The sequence below is a fragment of the Thamnophis elegans genome, chromosome 2, assembly GCF_009769535.1.
Source record: "Thamnophis elegans isolate rThaEle1 chromosome 2, rThaEle1.pri, whole genome shotgun sequence".
In the NCBI taxonomy this organism is placed as follows: Eukaryota; Metazoa; Chordata; class Lepidosauria; order Squamata; family Colubridae; genus Thamnophis; species Thamnophis elegans.
In genome coordinates this window covers 52,449,028-52,470,843 of record NC_045542.1, presented here as the reverse complement: position 1 = coordinate 52,470,843, position 21,816 = coordinate 52,449,028, and the positions used below count along the sequence as shown (strand labels likewise).

Genomic DNA, 21,816 nt, shown 5'->3' with positions numbered 1-21,816 from the left:
CCACGGAATAACATACAGGTAACCCTCGAATTAGAGGGTGGCCAGTGGCTAGGACGCTGAGCTTGTCGATCAGAAAGGTTGGCAGTTCGATGATTCGAATCCCTAGCACCGCCTAACAAAGTGAGCTCCTATTACTTGTCCCTTCTAGCTAGCTTCTGCAGTTCAAAAATGCAAGTAGAAAAAATAGGAGCCACCTTTGTTGGGAAAGTAACAGTGTTCCATGCGCCTTTGGTGTTTAGTCATGCCACATGACTACAGAGATATCTTTGCACATGGCTTTGAAACACAGATGAGCACCACCCCCTAGTGTCGGGAACAACTGCCACATATGTGCGGGGGGAACCTTTACCTTAACCCTCGAATTATGACTATAATCAATTGAGCCCAACTTTTTTGTTGCCACAATTGTTAAGTGAATCACTTCAATTATTAAGTTGGTATCATGACTGCTAAATCACTCTGGCTTCCCCATTGACTTTGCTGGCCAGAAGGTCACAAAAGGAGATCATATGACCCCACAACACTGCAACCGTGTTAAATATAATTGTCAAGCATCTGAATTTTGATCTTGTGACCATGGGGGATGCTGCAACGTTTGTAAGTGTGAAAAATTATCATAGGTCATAGGTCCCTTTCAGTGCAGTTGTAATTTCGAACAGTTCCTAAACAAACTGTTGTAAATCAAGGACTATCTGTATTAGCCTGATCTCTCCTGACCTCCTGTTAGCAAGCAAAGGCTGATTAATGTAGCAGTAAGAATGCCAGATATATAAAGGTTGATATCCCCCACTTGATTCACTCCTGCCAGTATTTAGCTATTTGGATGCTTGTCATCTGGTTCATATTTATGACAGTTGCAGTGTCCCAGGGTCACGCGATCCCCTTTTGCAACCTTCTGACAAGCAAAGTCAATGGGGAAGCCAGATTCACTTAGCAACTGTGTTACTAATTTAATAACTGCCATGATTCACTTAGTAAATGTGGCAAGATAAGTCATAAAATTGGGCAAAACTCAACAAATTTCTCTCTTAGCAACATAAATTCTGGGTTCAATTCTGGTCGTAAGTCAAGGACTACCTGTATTTAATCCTTTCTCTTCTGAAATAATTATTCTCCTGGGAATTATAGCAATTGTTATGCAAACTCTCTGAAGAAAACTAATACTTATCCTGTTATTTCTAACATGTTGTGACCCAATGGGCATACCGTATTTTTTGGAGTATAAGACACACCGGAGTATAAAATGCACCAAGGTTTTGAAGCGGCAAATTAAAAAAAAGTAGGTTGGTAGATAGAGGGGTAGAGAGGGAGAGAAAGAGAGAGAAATACACTAGGTAGGTAGGTAGGTAGGTAGGTAGGTGAGTGGGTGGGTGGGTGGGTGGGTAGGGAGAGAGAGAGAGAGAGAGAGAGAAGTTAGGTAGGTAGGTAGGTAGGTAAAGGGATAGAGAGAAAGAGAAAGAGAGAGAGAGAGAGAAATAGGTAGGGAGCGAGAGAGAGAGTAGGTAGGTAGGTAGATGTTTCCAGGTGTATTTATCCATGTGCTGGAGAAAGAAATCGCTGACAATCTGGAGGGCCTAAGACTTTGTTTCTGCTGGCACAGCATTTGATTAATGTAATTCTCATCAATCAGTTAAAGAGCTTTCCAAAGGGGGGGGGACTATTTGCACTCTGCAAACCTCCCCAAAACGGCCTGTTTTTTGCAAAAACAGACCCCGTTTTTTATCAAATAAATTGCATGCATAGCCTTATGAAGGTTTATAGAGTGCTGCTGGGGGCTGGGGCAAAAACGGCCAATTGTTTGCTCATTTGTGCTTCCCAAGCCCCCAGGAACTCTCTGAAGGCCTCCTTAAGGTATGCCCAGCCATTTTGGTGAAGGGGTGGGGCTTCGGGAGGCAAAAAAAAATGCTGTATTCGGTGTATAAGATACACCCAGATTTTCAGCCTCTTTTTTGAGGAAAAAGGATGCGTTTTATACTCTGAAAAATACGGGTAATTTATCCAGGATAGACTGTCAGTAATGCCTTCTTTGGGTTCTTTTAAATTGCTGCTTGTGAGTTCACTGACTGTATCTAGTCATCTTATCTTCCCCAACCTTCTATTTTGGGAATCTTCTCCATTGACTTTACATTGTGTGTCTAAAGTAGTTAAACTTGATCTTCATTTTAGTGCTTCAGGCAAGCGGTTTGGGGTTTATTTGTCTACTGTGGAATCAGGGGTGAGCTGTTCTGGGTTCTCCTAGGTTCGGGTAATCCTCTAGCAAAGATTCTGTGCGGTTCGGCAAACCCCCAAATCCCACTCCTGGCTGGATATGCCCACTCCTCCCCTCTCCTCCCAGGAGTCTCCATGTGGCCTGTTTTGGATGCCAGGTAAGTGCAGGGCCCGCATGGAGGCTCAGGGAGCATGAAAAGCGGGCCTCCTGGAGACTTTGGAAGGCCAGAAATGAGTCCATTTCCGGCCTCCAGGGAGCCTCCGGAGCCCGGGGGAGGGTATTTTTGCCCTTCCGAAGGCTCAAAGAAAGCCTCTGGAGCAGGAGTAGTCAACCTTTTTATACCTACCGCCCACTTTTGTATCTGTTAGTAGTAAAATTTTCTAACAGCCCACCAGTTCCACAGTAATGGTGATTTATAAAATAGGGAAGTAACTTTACTTTATAAAATTTATAAAGCAAAGTTGCAGCAAACCCCTACCGCCCATATGAAAGCTGGAATGCCCACTAGTGGGCGGTAGGGACCAGGTTGACTACCACTGCTCTGGAGCCTGAGGGGGACAAAAACACCCCCCTGCCATGGTGCAGGAGGCCGACTAGGTGGTTATCTGCTCACCCAGCAGCTGGGCAGAGAACCCATTGCTACAATTTTTAAAGTCCATCCATGTGTCGAATAATATGTTCTTCTGGCAGCCCAGGTTTTTCTCAACATTTTTCTCCCTCCAGCATAAAGGTAAATGAAAGATCTGAAAGGACTTAAGCTCAAGTGAAAAGTAAAGGTTATGTGTGAAATACTTTTTTCTCTCATCAATTTCCTGATATCCAGAGACAGCGAATGAATGATAGAAGCAGTATTTGTAAGATTCTTTTTTAGCAACATACTTGGACATTTCTTTGCATGTTATAGTGCAAAAATAAAAATCAACAAATGTCAAGGTTAGGGTTAGGGTTAGGGTTAGGCTGCCCGTGTCTAGGCCTTCACATCCCTGATTAACTCTATGATCTCTGGTCTCTGGCTTTATTAATTTATTTTTGCTGTAATGAATGAAAGATTTTACACCAGCAATAGTGTTAGTGTTAAAATACAGCATAAGGAATGAGGTTATGAATTAATTTATTGTCATAGATAAGTACATTGTCAAGGAATCTGCAGTGCAATGGATAATGTAAACACCAGAGACTATAAAGTCATGCAATGATACAAAATGGTAAGATCATTCAGATGGATTTCATAACAATTAAGTGGCAATTGTTGTTCCAAGCTTGTACTAACCCTTTATTTGAATGTGTAGATAGCATTTTTAGATATCTTAGTTTGTATATTTTAATTTATATTTTATAATTCACAGCTTTCATAAGGATTTATAACTAACACCAGCTGAATCTTTATCTTATCTTTCTATCTGTTTCTTATCTTCTTCATTTCTTGCTTATCATAAAAAATATAAATGCATCTCAAAAGTCCAACCAATTTCTAAATATTACATGATGGGAGAAGAATAGCAGAGTGGAATTGTTTCTCAGTTACTTATTGCAGAAGGTGTTCCAAGGCTGCATTGGCAAGAGCTAAAGGTAAAGCAAAAGCAAAAATTATTGGATAAGACGTGATCTTTAGAAAAATCAAAAGTCGTTCTTGACAGACAAATCTGGTGAATTGATGTCTGCTAGGTCACAGAGTTGGAAACCACTGAACAACAATTGAGCAGCAATTGCCAGAAAACAGCTGCATGGGCGCCCTATGGTGGCCTAGGTTACATTGCTGTTCCACCAGTTTGCTTCCAGATTCAATTCAAGGTGGTGTTATAATCTTTAAGGCCCTTTCTCAAGTGCCAGGGAAATCAGGAGATTCAGCCAGTTCAAGTGAACATAACAATTTATTGCAAGCTTAAGCTTTCTACAGGAACAAATCATACAAAATCATGTCTGGTGCATCGTGTTATTAAGCAGACCAAAGCAGGGGTTAAATTCGACCAGATTGGACAAACCGGTAGGGATTATTTGAATCAGTTTGTCAAACTGGTAAAAATCACCCCTAGTTGGCCCCGGCCACCCCCACCCGGTCGCCACTCACCCCTTCCAGCCACTTGGTTGCCCCTTCCGGCCGCTCGCCGCCTGCGAGCTTGTACTGTGTTATTTTTTTCAGTTCAAGAAACAAAGAGAATTGGGATCATCAGCTGTCTGGGTTAGAACTGAATTTGAAGGCAGTGGGCCATAGTTGTAAATGTATCTTCTTCGTGGCTCACTCTTTTCTCTCATTCTCTCAGAGTTTATCATATTTTTTCTGGTAGATTATTCCAGCAGCTTCCAGACTGAACTTGGAGGACTACTGGCAGTCCTTGACTTAACAACCACAATAGAGCCCAAAATTTCTGCTGCTAAGCAAGATAGTTTTTAAGTGAGCTTTGCCCCATTTTACGACCTTTCTTGCCGCAGTTGTTAAGCGAACCAGTGCAGTTGTTAAGTTAGTAACAGTGTTGTTAAGTGAATCTAGCTCCTCCATTAACTTTGCTTGTCAAAAAGTCACAAAAATTGTGCAATGAGGACAGCTCAACCATTATAAATATGAACTAATTGCCAAGCATCCAAATTTTGATTGTGGGGATGCTGCAACAGTCATGTAAGTGTGAAAAATAGTCACAAGTTATTTTTTTCAATGCTGTTGTAACTTTAGAGGGTCAGTAAACAAAATGTTTGTAAGTCAAGGACGACCTATACGTAATTTCTTCTTTTTCTCTGCTCTCAGGCATCAAGCGGCTTCTTTCCACAGCCGAGTTCAGACCTCGAATATGTATTGTAGGCAGTGGACCAGCTGGATTCTACACAGCACAACATCTCCTGAAGGTAATAGGCACATTTATAAGGACAAACGCATGGGTTCTTATCTCCCTGCTAGTTTATGGCCACTGAGAGCCTGCAATTAGTTTTGGAAGACAGAGTTCCTTTAACGTAGGCGTAGGCAATTTTTGGCTTCCATCACTCTCATCATTACAGAAGTGGCAAAGAATTCTCAGAGATACAGCCCACTTTGCCTATTTATGTCTTTTTGTGTGCTTTAATGAATTTAAACATGACTGGTGATTCGTGAATTGTGCCACAATCAATCATTGACATTAAAAAAACTGGTTCCAAGGCTGAATAATAAGAGTAACCTCTTATTTAAATTTGGATGGCCCCTCCCTAAAGCCTTGAAGACCTGGTTCTTCCCTGGGCTTTGGTCCGAGATATTGGATGAGCCCATCTTGCAATGAGATGGAAGCATGAAATATTATTGGTTCAACTGTATTTATTGTTTTTACTCTTGCTGATTCTGTTTTGTTCTCTTAAAGCAGGGGTGTCAAACACAGTTTCATTGAGGGACAGATCAGCATTATAGTTGTCCGCCAGGGGAGGGATGTGGCCAGGGTGGTCGCGGCCGACTGGGCATGGCCAGCTTGACGTTGCTCGTGTGCGAGGTTCCTGTGGGGGCCAAGCGAAATTAGAGAGGGAATCTAGAGGTCTCCAGCAGGTGGGGCAGTGGGTGGGAGACTTGTTCTGTGGAATGAGATGAGGCAAAGTAGGGGGGCAGGGGGGCTGCAGCCAGAAACCGTCAGCCACCGCCGTTTGTGCTCACAGGTCAATGATTTCATGGAGCAGGCCCAAGGCGCTCCAAGGATCTAAGGCTGGACGCAATCTGGCTTGGATTGCTGCCACCAGGTCGCAGTTCAGTGCCCCATGGGCTGGTCCTTTGCTGTTTCTCAGGCAGTTCTGTGGGCCAGATCTAACCATCTCACAGGCTGGATCTGACCCACGGGCCTTGAGTTTGACACCCCAGTCTTAATGTAAACCCTTTGCAAGTTGCTCAGAATGGCAACTGTTGAGTTGGGTGGCCACAGAGACATCATGAATAAATGAATGAAATTAATGAATCTCTATTTCCGGGAACCAGTGTGCCCCAGAGAGATAGGGTTTGATAAAGGAAATAAAAATAATTTTTTTCTCTTGATGATCAACATTAGTATGACAGATTTCCAAAGACTATAAGAAGTGTAGACTAAAGTGGGAAATTGAAAAAAAGACTGGTATGGCAAAGCACTTTTGCACTATGGCCATTTTTAATTTGGGTGCCTATATTGGGACCTTGGTGAGAATAGAATGCCTTTGCACCCTGATCCCATCTGTCCTTGGATCTGCCTGTTTTTATCCCAGAAAAGCATAATTTGTGTGCACATCCTTTTAAAATGAAGAACAAATAGATCCCATCTCCACTTGGACTGATTAACGATACTCTTATGCTGTTGCTTGCTAACAATGCTGGACAGGCTTATAAGAACAATAATGGGGAATTATTAACAATGGCAAATATAACATAGCATAAACAAATATTGTGGCAGAGAATAAAGTTAGTGCAGCAGAATATTTCAAGCAGCACAAAGAAACATTTTAAACAAGTTTTAACCCTGACATTCAGGACCCTGACATTCTAAAGAAAAGGCTCTACCATTTTAAGAGGCATCCTCTGACACCAGAAAAAAACACACAGCAGGCCAAGGCAAGTTGCCAATGGGTTGGACTATGCTATTGAAAAAGTCCTTTCCCAAACAGTCCATTCACTGCCTATTGTGCAGAGATACTGTATTAATTTTTGTCTTTTCTTTCTTTTTTAACAATTTACTTAATTTCGTTGTGATTATTAACAAGCACAAAATAAATACCCAATTACCCACAGTCTCCTCCCCTCTTATAATAAAGAGAAAAAATTAAGAAGAAACTTCCCCCTTTATCTTACCACTGTCTCTTAAAATAGAACTAAATGCTTCTTCATTCCATACCTCACCCTACTTTCTATAAACTCTTCTCTAAATCTTCAATCTCCTTATTAATCAGCAAAAGTCCAGTAAAGGCTAACAGAAATAACAACTTTAAAATCATATCTCTATTTCCATTTACACAAATTCCTTCTGATCCCTCTCTTCAAATAATCAAAATCCAATTAAATTTTTAAAATTAATATATTTGTGTCCCGCCTTTGTTATTTTTATAAGTATCTCAAGGTAGCAAACATTTCAACACACCTACTTCCTCTATTTCACAACAATATCACTATGGTGGATTGGTCTAAGAGAGTGACTGGCCCCACATTACCCAGCTTTTCTAGCCTGTTGTTACACAGAATAGCTTTACAATTTAATCCATTGCATCCAATTAAACATTGCCAAAAATATCTATCACGATCTACTGTATTTTTCAGAGTATAAGACACACTTTTTCCCTCCTAAAAGAGGCTGAAAATTTGGGTGCGTCTTATACTCCGAATGTAGCCCCACTCACCCGCTGGGCCTACCCTTCGGCCTCCACGCATTCTCTTCCTGGCTGCAGAGATTGCCACCAACAATGGCTTGTGTTTTTGGGCTCGGCGCATTGCATTTTCAGCCTCCAAATGCTTGAGGTGCAGTGCCCAAAATGGCTACCCAGAACAGCTGCTGCCTTCACTTACCCCTTCCCCGCTTTGCCTGCTTTAGTCACTGGAGCTACCTCTGAGGATCATCTGTGCTTCTCCTGTGTGCTGCTTGGGGAATCCAAGCATGGGTTAACTTTGTCCATTAGCCTAGAGACTGAGTTATGTAAATTGGTGACTACACCTCCTCTGACTGTATGGGTCAGTTTTTTAACTCAGTCCAGCCAGAAGAGACGTACATCAATTTTCTCCAGACTAATTGACAAAGGATTACCTTGTATTGGATTCAACCAGCAGTTGGAGGCTTCTGAGGCAACTTGTTGCAGGTATAAAGGGAGAGATGGCAGTTCGCTGCCTGTCCAGACCTTCCTGAAGCTCTTGCATCACCCGGGCTCACAGGCTTGTGGGGCTTTTGCAATTGGAGCCAGCAGCCGCTGCTGCCGGCGTGAGTTCGCTCTGCCGCCGCATTTCCATCCTTGCCGTTTGCGCCTGGGGCCGTTTCTCCGCCCGCGCTGATCGCTTTGAATTGGAGTCGTCTTGTGAGGCGTGCTTTTTCGAGCGTCTTTGCCGCCCGCTATTCCCTTGGGTAAAATGCGGGTTCTGCTGAGGGCTCCCGCTGAGGGCTCCCGATGAGCGGTGGGCCTGGGAATGGTATTGTGGGCTGCTGCCGGATTTGAATTTTGCGCCTCAGTTGCGGTCACCATTTTGGGGCCGTTTGTTTGCTCGCGCTTGCAGGCAGCCACCAGAGGGCGTTGCGAGGCTTCACGCCAAAGGAAGCAACTACGTCATCAGCCCTCCCACTTCCCTCACTTCAGCTTGGCTGATTCAGTGAGAGGATCGTTTTTTGCCTAGCTCCTGCTCGCCACGAGGCCTGACTTTCGTTTCTAGTAAACTCTGATCAATGCGGTTGAGTCTTTTCCTTGTCTATGGCTGACCAATCCACCTCGGGAGGTATTGTAGAGCCCTCTACCGATGCCCAGCATTCTGCCCAAGCGGGGGTTAGCTCAAGGCCTAGCAGGGCCGCTTCTAGAGCTCCCAGTGGAAGGCCCAAGGACACATCCGGAGCTCCGGATAGAATCTCTTGATTTTATTCAGCAGGGCTTGTTCCTCTTCAATAATAGCTTTTGATTCCATTATCAAGTTAAAAAGCTTGACACCCTCTTGTAACCAGGTGCTAAACTTTTCCTTTAAAATAGTCATTGGTGGTCTCTAATGTCCATACTTCAAAATCTTGTTATCAGCTTGTAAGCAAACATTTTTCCACACCAGAGAAGATCCTTTTAATTAACCGCAAAGTTTTTTTTTAATTCAAATTCATCTGATCCTTAATTCAGAATTCCCCAACCTTTTCAGCCTTGTGGATGGATGGGTGGGCAGCAGCAAAGGGGATGGTTCCCTGTGCATGGTGGGCAAGCACTCATGCTCAGCTCCATTTGCACAAGTGGCTGGCATAGACACCTTGTTACTTGTGCAAGTGGAGCACACACGTGCTTGCCTGCTACTCACGCCAAGTGGGGACAGGTACTTGTCCACCACTTCCAACACACAATAGATTTAAAAGCTGAGTTGAATTGGGTTGGCTCAACCGGCAGCCGGCAGAAGTAGCCTGCAGTACTGCATATGGTCATAATCCGAGGACTACCTGTATAAACAATTGTGCAGATCATGCCCTTCGGGTTTGTGTGATGGCAGAGGTCCAAGTTTCAGATGTGTTGAAAAATAACACTTCAGACTTAATTCTGGCTTGGAAGTTTATGTTCCTTCCCATGAACCAATTTCATTGTATTTAAGTACAATGACAATAAAGATTATACTTATACTTGTACTTTAATGAGACTGAGGGGATTGAAAAGGAAGGATGGTGACCAAATAGAGTAGAGCCAAAGACTTAGACAAGCTGCATGATGCATCTGAAGCCAAGAAGCACAGCTTAATAGAGATAGATTGGAAGAATAGTGGGAGGTTTAAGTTAAGCTTGATGTATACGAGAAAGCAGTTCAGTCATAGGTTCTGACACAGGGGAGATTGGAACACAGGTTGAAATGCTATGTTGTCTTTAGCCTGATTCTGTTTTACAAAGTTTCAAAAATTTACTTATCATGCCTACTTCCTACCTCAGTCAGTACTCTTCATAATTCTGATGCTTAGGAAAGCCTGGTCCTACAGCAGAACAGTCCTCCTTCTGCTATTCAAACTACTCAACTACCGATGTGCTGCTTGGGGTTCAGAAGCTACAGATCAGAGGCTGGATCCGCAAAGTCTGAAGGGGTTGCAAGGGGTAGATCTCTTTGTTTCCTCCGTGTGTATTCTCGGGCCAGTGGCCATGCAAGCTAGAATTTACAGCTCTGGTGCATTTGGAGAGAGCCAGATTGTGAAGAAAAAGGACTGAAAGAGTAAAGGAAAGAAGAAACCGGTCTCTGAAGGATGCAGGGTTTAAACCAGTGGTGGGATCCTGCTGGTTTAACAACCAGTTCGGTGATCGTGCGCAGAGTTTTAAGAAAACTTACTTTCCACATTACTGCTGGGGAGTAACACAGCTGAGGCGCGGCAATTCACTCCGTCATGCGAATCAGGTGAGAAGATACAGTCAGGGACGGGTGGGCCCACCTGATCGTTGGACCGAACCGGTTTGCTCCCAGCTGATCGTCGGAGCTACCGGTTCACCCAAACTGGTCCAAAACAGTAGAATACCACCCCTGGTTTAAACATTTGTTTCGACAGAGGTGAAGAACAATTTGGTCTCCTTTCAGGGAGTAAAATATCTTGGGAATTATAATTGGTATCAGAGAGAGAGTAACAGGTTGAGAAAAGCTGCTTCAATGGAATTCCCCTCAAGAATGATTCTGTGAAAAGTTAATATTAATGAAAGTTAATATTATTGGCAGGAAAACATTCCTCTTATATTTACCAAAGGAAGGTGGTGTTGTTGAATTAGGATCGATTCTCCCCCCCCCCCTTATCTTTTGAATTTCAACGCTCGACCTTGGTTCTAGCAGGGAAGATGTTGTTGCTGACTATAGAGAGTCATAACAGATAATCCTGAAAGAAACAGGCTGATACCAGGAAGGAAATGGATGTTGTGGCTCTTCTCCAGCTGTCAAGGGCATTATGTTCTTTGCTGGGGGCGGGGTCCCAACATTTTTTATTTCTTATGGTTAACTTGTCACCCCTTTGCAGATCATTTATAAAGTCCTCTACATGCACAACCATACATGACTTAGAATATGAGTATCTGATGGGGTGCTGAACTCTTATGCATCTGCCCGTCAATTAAAGATCCAGTGGAGAGGCTCTTTTGAGACGAATACATCTGCCAGTGTGTTTCTCTGCTTAGCCAGAGAGAGAGAGTACATGCCCATTTCCATCTCCCTGGCTGTGGAATTTCCCTCTCGTTCACTTCAGCTGGCCCTGGTTTTTATCAGCTTTCAATGGCAACAGATATCCCTTCACCCAGATCCCTGTTCAGACTGAGGTTGCTGAACCATCTATTCAATCAATCTGTTTCAATTGATCATAAATGCCTTTTTAATGCTTCCCCGCTTCCCTGGGGATATGCCTTTAATGAGGAAAGAAGACAAAATACATTACAAATGTAAATAATGAAGGCCTGCCCTGGTGTTTGAAATCATCTTTCCTCACATGTTTGTTCAATCCAATATTTGCTTGGGTCTTGTGGGAAGGACCTAGAGACCTTGTGTTTTATGGTGCATCCTTCAAAGATGTAATGATTCAAAATAGACCTGGGTATATAGCTGCATTCAAAAGGTCAATAAATCCATGAAATCTAGTCAGGATTGAAAAAATCTAACCATTTTAAATGCTAAATATTAGCCTCCACTTAAGCAACACAGAACCAACATAGAAAAGAGAAAGAAAAGCCAAACCTTAGATCCATAAAACTAAAAACAATCATAATAAAATAAATAATGCTAATGAATCCCCCATTACCCCAACACCAACTTCCAGCTAACTGAATATTACCTTGCCTTTCCTGGTTGTCTGCAGGTAAGTGTTTTAACTGTAGGGGGAATAATGATGAAAGCTGTATTTTCACAATATATATTTTAAAGTAGTTATATATGTCCACCCTATAAAAAAGTAGACACTTCAGATGCTATTGCTAGATTTCCTGGATTCAGACAAATTAACGTTGTTCTCTCTCTCTCTCTCTCTCTCTCTCTCTCTCTCTCTCCCACTCCCTCCCTCCCTCCCTCTCCCCCTCTCTCCCTCCCTCTCTCTCTCTCTCACACACACACACATCTTATGTGACAGCTATTTTAGTGTAGGTGTTAAGTCACCAGGCTAGAAATCAGGAGACGGTGAGTTCTAGTCTTGTCTTAGGCACTAAGCCATCTGAGTAATTTTGAGCCAGTTAATCTCTCTCAGACCTAGGAAGAAGACAATGGCAAACCACTTCTGAAATCTTGCCATGAACATGACAAAGACCAATCCAAGCAGTTTCCCGGATTCGAGACTGACTCAAAGGCATGGAAAAAATGGTATATGGATAATCAATATAGTTTAAGCATAGCCGGATACTGATGATTCAAACAGTTTCTTTGGACAGCTTTTTGCTGCAGACGGCATGCCTGTGTTCTGAATAGTCGGGGGGGGGGGGGGAATCTGAGAATGACCCTGTCTGTGTTCACAAGTTCATTAAAGCAAATGTTTCTTTGTTACACATTTCAAGAACTTGACAGTAAACTTTTGAAGTTCCTACAATTCTGTGAAAAAAAGTGCCTTCTTTTTAATTTTCTGAATTCTTGAATACCTTTGCTATTTTGGTTCATTGCTACTTGTTTGGGTCCATACCCAGAATGAAACAATCTTGTTTCATTTGAAGTACAACTTCTCAAATAGATTTGGGCAGGGATTTCCTGAAAGCTGTTCCATAGAGACAACATTTGCCTATCCCCAATTTGGTATTTCCCTTATTGCTACCCAAAATAAATTGCAGGGAGTTTAAAAGAGAAGGAAATAAAGGCTTCGTTTCCAGTAACTTTGAAGTGACTTATTTTGTTTCAGGAAGTTCTAATGTCATTCATCCAACTGATAGAAAGGAATTCTGTTTTGTAGTTGCCATTTTATCAATATTAGCACATCAAGAAGTTTTATTACTCCTAATTTTGTTAAACTGACAAATAGTGCATTCTTTAAAAATATTATGTTCATGTACTACCTCTCCTTCACGAGCTGCTCTGGTTGCCAATCTGCTTGCAGATTCAATTCAAGATGCTGGTGCTGTACTATAGCTATGTGACTAAAGGCATAGACCATGTTCCTTGGAGGATTACCATGGTTTGTGTTGGGCTGGCACTCCAGGTCTATTCAGTTAAATCATTCATTCCTTCATTCATTCATTCCTTCATTGACTTCATACGACTGCCTGGACTAGTTCATTCAGTTTCTTTGACAAGGTGTTTTGGAAAACTCTGAAAAGAGTTTGCTGCAGCCAGATGCCTCAGGGATGATCGCTGCGGCTGCGCATGCCGGAGGAGCCTCCTTTAATCGCGGAGGCCACAGGAATTGCCTTCCAAGCCTCCACAGCCTCCTCCTTAGGCTCCTGAATCCTCTCCTCACGCCGGAGCGCTTGACGGGCAGTAAAACTGCCGGGCAATAAGCTGCCTTGTCGGCTCACCACCTCAGCCCTTCCTCAGGGCCCAGTCTACTAACAGAAGGCAGTTAATTTGGGGCGCGAAAAACAGTGGTGGCCATTTTGTTTGGGCGGGAAGCCTTCTACGACGCTTTGCAAGATCTCTGCTGGTTAGAAGAGTAATCGTGAGTAATGGCAACCAACGGAACCATTCCCGAGTGGGGGGGAATTCACCCAGTCCAGTTGCCCCTTCTACTCCAGTCCCCTCTGAGCCTAGGAGCAAAAAGAGGCCATTCCAAGCCTTCTGCTGCCAAGCCTGCCAAGGCCTCTAGGCCTGCTCCTCCTCAGGAGGTCCAGGAAACTACCACTCTTAGTGCAGCTACTGACAAGGCCCCTGCTCCTGCTCCACAAAAGGCCACTTCCAAGAACAATCATTGCTCTACTCCTCTCCCCGCTCCTAGGGTTTCTCCTCCAACTAATTTCAACCCTATGGAGGACCTCTCCACTGATACTGATGGGGATATATGACCAGCGACTGGCCTCCGGGCCTTCTCTATGCCTTTCCTCCTACCCCACTCATTCAGAGGGTGGTGCGAAAACTACTGGTGGAAAGGGCAGAACTAATCCTGATTGCTCCTCGGTGGCCCCGCAGACCCTGGTTTGCCGACCTCATGAACCTCTCAGTAGCTCTTCCGTGGCAACTGCCCCAGTTCCCTTCGCTGCTCCTCCAAGGGGCATTCCAACATCCAGACCTTCCGTGGTTGCGTCTCACCGCTTGGAGGTTGAGCGGGAAGCTCTAAGAACTGCAAACCTGTCTGCGGAGGTCATTCGAACAGTTCAAGCCTCCAGACGTCCTTCTACTAATCGCATTTATGATGCCACTTGGACCCAATTCTCTGTCTGGTGTCACTCAAAGGGTGTTTTTCCTCTTGAGGTTTCTGTTCCTCATATTCTCCAATTTGTGCAGCGAGGGCTGGACCTAGGCTTTCTCCGAACACACTTCGCCGACAGGTTGCGGCCCTGTCCTCAGTCCTTTCTCTGGCTTCTGCTCAGTCTCTCTCTCATGAACCTCTGATTCGTTGTTTCTTGAGAGGTGCCACGAACATCAAGCCACCAACAATACACAGATTCCCTACCTGGGATGTCTCCAAAGTCCTGGAATCCTTAACTGAGTCTCCATTTGAGCCTTTGCACTCTATGTCCTTGCATGTTTTGACATTAAAAGTGGTTTTTCTTGTAGCCATTACTTCAGCGAGGCAAGTTTCCGAGTTGGCGGTCTTGTCCATCAGACAAGATTTATGCATCCTTCATCCAGATAAGGTAGTCCTTCGATTTGACCCGGCCTTTGTACCTAAGGTAAATTCTGTATTTCATAGAACCCAGGAATTGGTGCTTCCTGACTTCTGTCCTCAGCCATCACACAGACTGGAACGCAAGTGGCATTACCTTGATGTACGTCGTGCTTTATGCATTTATATTAAACAAACTGCTTCTTTCAGGCGCTCTGAGGCTCTTCGTCAAGTTCCAGCCTGGAGGTAAGAGAGGTTCCAAGGCCTCCTCCCTGGACATTGGTCTTTGGGTGCGGACAGCTATTTTTAGGGCGTATTCCGTACTCTCTCTGCCTGTGCCACCTCATATCACGGCGCACTCTACACGCAGCGCAGCCACCTCTGCAGCCTGGTTGTCGCAAGCTTCGTTGGACGAAATTTGCCGAACGGCTACATGGACCTCAATTTCTCCATTCATCCGACACTACAAGCTCGATAGGCACGCCTCAGTTGATGCTTCCTTCAGACGGCGCGTGCTGCATCATGTCGTTGCCACTTAAGTTTCCTTTCTTATTCTTTCCCTCCCAATGGGACTGTGGGCTTTGGTATGTCCCATGCCTGGATGATGTCTCCACCTACTGGAGAATGGGCGTTGGTACCTACCTGATACGCCCTTTCTCAGGGCGGTGGAGACATCATCCAGCCCCACCCTGTTTCTTTGACTTATTGCCTTTTCCTTTCTACTATGTTTTCTTGGGGAGAGATAATTTCTATCATTTCAGATTGCTTACACAGTGGTCTACAAGTCACTCCTTCATCTATTTCTGGGGAGGGGCTTCGTGGGTGTGGCTTTAATACTTGTAAACCCAGTATTATTGGATCCTGATGGAGTCATACCCCATGCCTGGATGATGTCTCCACCGCCCTGAGAAAGGGCGTATCAGGTAGGTACCAACGCCCATTTACCACAACATCTAAACTAGATTGCAATCATTTTGCTTCTGTAATAGGGAGAATTATCAATAGTGACCAAAGCATTTGGTAATTCACATTTCACAAGACTATTGCAAACTTGTCCTATTTAATACTATGATTTTGTAATTGTAAATTCAATTACCTTTCTAAAATGCATTGAACAAACATGTACACCAAGTATATTAGGATGGGTATGTTTCTCTCTTTAAACACATTTGTCTTGTCGAATCCTTTATAAATATGGATTTGGTCCATATTTTGGTTGAAACTCGGGGTGATCTGTGCAATGGCTTAATGATGCTGAAACTGTTGTGCAGAAATAATCTGCACTCCAGAAATTTGAGCTCAGCTCCATGAGACAGAGTGCGCTCCCATCACTCGATCCCTAGCTCCTACCACCCAGCAATTCGAAAGCATGCAATATTGCTAATAGATAAATGGGTACCACTTTGGTGGTGGGGGAAACTAGTTGCATTTGTGTGTGTGGAGAGCGGAAACCTGGGCTGGTCCTGGCCACACACAAAGCATCATGACACGAGGCAAGGGGAGGGGAGAGTGATGGAGAAGCCTGAAAGAGCCAGCAACCTAAGCACCACTAGTTAATTGGTGTAAAGCTACTTCATCCCTCACAGTGCACCAAGATAGACGTGCAAAGCGCCAAACAGAATAAATTAGCAATCTAGATTGTCAGGACTACATTGTGTCTAGCACAGGGGTCAGCAACCCGCAGCTCTGGAGCCACATGTGGCTCTTTCATCCCTCTGCTGCGGATCCCTGTTGCCTGTTGGTGCCACAATTTTGAGAGGCGCTTCTGGTTGGAGGGGTGGGGGGAGAAGCACAGTGCGCCAGGAGAAGATTCTATGGCAAGGGGTGGGTTTTCCAGTCTGCTGCACAATTGATAGGGCTTTCAGTTACGACAGGTAGAGGAAAAAGGATGCCGCACTAGGAGGAGATTCTATGGTGGGGGAACCGAACTTCCGGTCAGCTCCAGAATTAAATGGGCGGCTTCCGGTTAGGAACTTTGTGGCTCCCGATGTTTTCTTTTCTGTGGGAAACAGGTCCAAATGGCTCTTTGAGTGTTTAAAGTTGCCGACCCTGGTCTAGCATGTGTAGATTCCCTGTCATTGTATGCCAATATGGTAATAAATAAATGCTACCCACTAGCAGGAAGTTCAGCAGTTACTCCTTTGACCGCTCTGCATCTTCTTGGGGGCCTGTTACTTTGCAATTGGCTGCCACAGATTTATCAATGAATATAAGATATGTGCATGAGTGCTTTTTATTCATTTATTTGAAATATATTTATAAAACTGTGTATTATTTAAAACTAGGGAGAGAATTAGGGGAAGGGAAAATAGAGGCAAATCTTACATCAGTTAGTAGTACGTAGCAGTTTTCTAAAAGCTGGATCCAGAAATCTAGTATCTGTAGACCCAGGATAATTTCTCTTTGTCTTTTAATGTAAGAAATATCTCTTGGCTTCAGCATCTTTATTAGAGATGTCATATTGGCACATCTGGGAAAACCCGAATCTGAAAGCTTCCAGGTTTTCCCCACCCAAATGAAAGTCCAAACCCCTACCCAGCACCCATATGTCCATCATCATGATCCAATCAGGCACTGTCCCAACTGGAGATGCCTCCCCGTCACGCCACTCCAGGTGCAGGGAAAGATGTCCTTGACTCTCTAAGAAAGGAATGTTATTTTGACTATATCTACCCCACTCCATATAATCACCCCTCCCAACATTAACTCTGGCAGGCCTGAAGGCCCAATGCAAAAGCTGGCTTCCAGGCCTCACAGCCTCCCCCCCCCCTCCCCGCCATCAGAAGATCATGTCCTGCAATGAGAATAACACAGCGGATTAACATCAAAGTCCTAACCACCTCCCCCTGCCCCCCGAGCAACCCTTTGGCTTGTGAGGATATTTTTCATGGAATCACTTTAGCTAAAATTGTGGTGTATAGAAATGATTGTAGAGAAACTTTCCAGTCCATTTGTGAATATCTGCAGTTGTGACAAAATGATAGTCCTACAATTCCCTTTTCAATTGTTTGAAACTTGGAGGGTTAGATTTGAAGGACGTTTTTATTGCGGTTAAATGATCCAATTCAACGCACTATTTTTATTCTTCCTTAAATGCATTAATGACTTGGGATGTCTTCTCCAGCATCACAAACAGACTCAGGTGGATATTTATGAGAAGTTACCAGTTCCGTTTGGCTTGGTTCGTTTTGGAGTGGCTCCTGATCACCCAGAAGTCAAGGTTGGTATTAACTTTCTTTTCGGTATTAGCAGTCACAAAAGGGATCTACTAAGATGGAGGCAGGGGAGGAGACCCTAAAATTATTCCTTTCTCCTTCTTGCCACCTTATTTTCATTCCATTTTTCTTTTGCCTTTTGATCTGCACACAACCCTTAGAAAATATGAGATATTTTGTGAGCGATAACCGCATACTATTTAAGCAAGATTTGGATATATGGACTAGGGCTATGCAAACTTGATTGTAGAAAATACGACTTCAGCAACAGAGTGGTCAGTGCCTGGAATGCACTACCTGACTCTGTTGTTACATCTTCAAATCCCCACAACTTTAATCTTAGACTGTCTACTGTTGACCTCACCCCATTCCTAAGAGGTCTCTAAGGGACGTGCATAAGTGCACCAGCGTGCCTACTATCCCTGTCCTACTGTCCCCATTTATTTTTACCCATTTCCTGTGTTCATATCCATGTTTATAGTTATAGCTGTTATTTCATACATGTTTGACAAACTAAATAAAATAAAGCATTCAGAATAATGCCCAATACTATGAAAGATACACCTCTCTGAATTGTGAAAGTAGCCGGGGTTTTGCACACTTTGTGCAGCTGCTTCCAAAGCTGTCCTCTTTTCTCTCAGTACAATATAGTATATGCTTGTGTGCCTACAGCCACTTTGCTTCATTGGTGGCCTCCAATAAGAAAGGTAACATATATTTAATTTTGCATATTCTAACAGCAGCCAGGATTGTATACACACAATACTGGAAAAAATGTAGAAACCCCTACGGATGATAATATAATAAAAAAAAATTCTGGAATGCGCAGAAATGGATAAGTTAATTCTGAGAATCAAAAAATATTTTGAGATATGGGAACTTTTCTACAAATGGTTAGCTGACAGATACAGAGGTTAGAGGAGTGGATTTACGTGAAATATGGACTACATGAGAAAGAAAAAATGTTTAGTAAATATTTTGATGGTTGTATAATTGATATCATAATGGAAGATAGTATACTTTTCAATAATGATTGATATTATTGCATGTATGTTTATGATGTTTATTTAACACTTTGGACACCTAGAAAACACACTGTTCCATATAGAAATGGAAATGGAGTTTGTGCTTTAAAATAATAAAAATATCAATTAAAAAACCAGAAGCTTACACAGACCACAGGAGACAGTTTTGAAAGATGCCAAAGGACTCTTCCAAAAGACACGGCTGCTTTAACAGTCTGAAAAGCGGAACTTTATTTGCCTTAACACTTTTCGCAAAGCACCTCTTTTGAACACTTAGCTCAGCCCTAATATTTTGTGGCATTCTGTGGGTGTGGTGTTTTTTTTTATGCCTCATGACTGTGCTTTTGTCAGAGGGAATGGACCAGTAATAAAGATCACTTGAGTTTGGACAGGTAAACCTGATGATAATATGCTGTGTTTTCCCGTAAGCTAGTTATGACCTTGTCTGCAACTAGAATGTCCACCACTGGCAATAGGCCACATTACCTTCTTCCTGTGCCTGTATCTGGAAGAAAAATGTGCTATTTTAATGGAGCTGACTGACCTGGTGCCAGCCTGCATCGCAAAGTGAGCTGCTGCTTGAGATGCTGTAAAGCCATCAGGCTTGGCCTCGTTCTTTCACTGTAGCCTCCTGCCTGGGCGCTTAGCCGCTGGGGGCAAGGAGATGGCTTTCAGATGGAACCTCTCTTGACCTCTCTCCCCAGAACGTGATCAACACATTTACCCAGACAGCCCACTCCGACCGCTGCTCCTTTGCTGGAAATGTGACTGTGGGGAGGGATGTAACTGTGGAGGAGCTGCAGAAGGCCTATCATGCGGTAGTCTTGGTAAGTATTCTTGTCGGCGGTTTTAATAGGCTCAAGAGAAGGAATAGCATTTGTGAGGACATGAAGGTATGCCAGGAGTGGTACATTAGAGCTTACGTTGTTTTTCATTATAGAGTAGTCCTTGACTTACAACCATTCGGTTAATGACTGTTCAAAGTTACGATGACACTAAAAAAGTGACTTACGACCATTTTTCACACTTATGAACCCTTGCAGCATCCCCTGAGTCACAAAATTCGGAGGCTTAGCAACTGGCATGTACTTATGTCGGTTGCAATGTTCCAGAGACATATCATCACTTTTTGTGGCCTTCTGTCATTGAGGAAGCCAGATTCAATTAGCAGCCACCTTACTAACTTAACTGCAGGGATTCACTTTAACAACTGTGGCAAAAAGGTGATTAAATGGGATATAAATGCGCCCACTTTTAAATTAATTAGTTAATTATTTTTATTGTTTTGTATTTTAACGATTATTGTGGGGTGTGCTTGTGTGGAAATGCCTGTTGAGTGAAAGCGATGGGACTGGGGGTGCGATCTGGAGCCCCCTCCACTGAGTGCAGAAGCAGAAGTGGATGGGGGCCCGGATCCGCCCCTCGCCCTAGAGTGAATGCGGCGTGTGGCCTGCCGGGAAGAATGGGGGCCATGGGAGAGGGGGGGTCTACAGGTGGGGAAGAGGGTCAGAGCATTCTGGTCATGACCGGGAGAGACAGCTATGACGGGAGCCGTAGGGCTAGCCATTACCGGGGAAGAAGGACTCGCTACATTACAGCAATTCCTTGTTCCGGCCCTTCAGCTTCACCTCAAGAACCTGGTGGCAGAGGAGTTCAGGGCCCTGGTCTCAGGTTGCTGTTGCTAAATGCCAGGTCTGTTGTGAATAAGGCTACCCTCGTCCGGGACTTGATATTAGACGAGGGGGCAACCTGGCATGTATAACTGAAACCTGGCTGGGCCAAGAGAGAGGAGTCCCCCTCTCAGAAATGTGCCCAGATGGGTTTTGGATGCTTCACCAACCACGAAACCAGAGAAGGGGTGGGGGAGTAGCAATGGTTGTCAGGGAGTCGTTAGTTCCTCGCAGGATCCCTGCCCCGGAGATTGTGGGGTGTGAGTCCCTTCTCTTGAAGTTGGACCTAGGGGTTCAAGTGGGCTTGTTCTTGACGTACCTACCTCCCAGCTGCGTCACAACAGCCCTGCCTGCGCTCTCTTGAGTCAGTAGCCGGGTTGGCGGTGGAATTCCCCAGACTAATGGTGCTGGGGGACTTTAATCTACCGTCTCTTGGCGAACACTCTGAAGGAGCGCAGGACTTCATGGTCTCCATGACAACCATGGACTTGACCCAAATAGTTCAGGGCCCAACTCATAGAGCGGGACACACACTCGACCTCATATTTCTCTCAGGGCAGTGGAGACATGATCTGGAATTAAGGGGAATAGAGATCTCGCCCTTGTCATGGTCAGATCACTCCTCGCTGAGGTTTGATTTCAGGACACTACTCCCCCACTGCAGGGAGGTAGAGCCGATTAAGTGGTTCTGCCCCAGGCGCCTGATGGACCTGGAGGGATTTCAGAGAGAGCTTGGAGAGATACCTGACTCCCTTGCCCGCAACCCGACCAAATCCTTAGTCGCTGCTTGGAATGCTGCGGCAACTGAGGCACTAGATCGGATTGCGCCTTTGAGGCCTCTCCACAGCAGTGGATCCAGGAGGGCACCTTGGTTTACCGAGGAACTCCGGGAGATGAAGCACCAAAAGAGACACCTAGAGCAACGTTGGAGGTCTAGTAACTCTGAATCTGATCGAACACTACTAAGAGCCTTTATTAGGACTTATTTAGTGGCGATACGGGCGGCAAAATGCACTCATTTTTCCACTCTTATTGCGTCCGCGGAATCTCGCCCAGCCGCCCTGTTCAGGGTGACCCGCTCCCTCCTGAAATGTGATGGGGTGGGGGAACCCCTGCAGGGAAGAGCTCAGGAATTTCTTCAGTTTCTCTCGGACAAAATCACTCAGTTTCGGACAGACCTAGACTTCACTTGGGCAATACCAGCCGAGGTGCCGAGGGCAAGTCCAAGTCGGTTTTCCTGGGATGAGTTCGATTTTGTCACCCCAGAGGAAGTGGACAAGGCCATGGGAGCGATGAGCGCCTCCACCTGTTTACTGGACCCGTGCCCCTCCTGGCTGGTTTCGACCAGCAGGGAGGTGACACGCGGCTGGCTCCAGGTGATCAC

General features: G+C 44.4%; 1 protein-coding gene and 1 long non-coding RNA gene across 3 annotated transcripts in view; one reads left to right on the top strand and one right to left on the bottom strand.

The window, feature by feature from the left end:
* FDXR (ferredoxin reductase) overlaps positions 1-21,816 on the top strand; it is a 46,651-nt gene that overhangs the window by 1,618 nt on the left and 23,217 nt on the right. The window contains exons 1-4 of one of the 2 annotated variants that reach the window (XM_032211855.1): positions 4,959-5,047; positions 12,027-12,139; positions 17,647-17,742; positions 19,467-19,589. In XM_032211855.1, coding sequence (XP_032067746.1) covers positions 12,128-12,139; positions 17,647-17,742; positions 19,467-19,589 — 231 coding nt within the window. In that variant the 5' untranslated portion in view covers positions 4,959-5,047; positions 12,027-12,127. Of the gene's footprint in view, positions 1-4,949; positions 5,048-12,026; positions 12,140-17,646; positions 17,743-19,466; positions 19,590-21,816 lie in introns of those variants that run through there. The other variant, XM_032211854.1, reaches the window with a different exon arrangement.
* On the bottom strand, positions 12,413-16,260 carry LOC116504682. Its single transcript, XR_004254838.1, has 2 exons — positions 15,454-16,260; positions 12,413-15,136 (listed from the first exon to the last, which is right to left on the bottom strand). It is a non-coding gene; the product is annotated as an uncharacterized LOC116504682 (long non-coding RNA).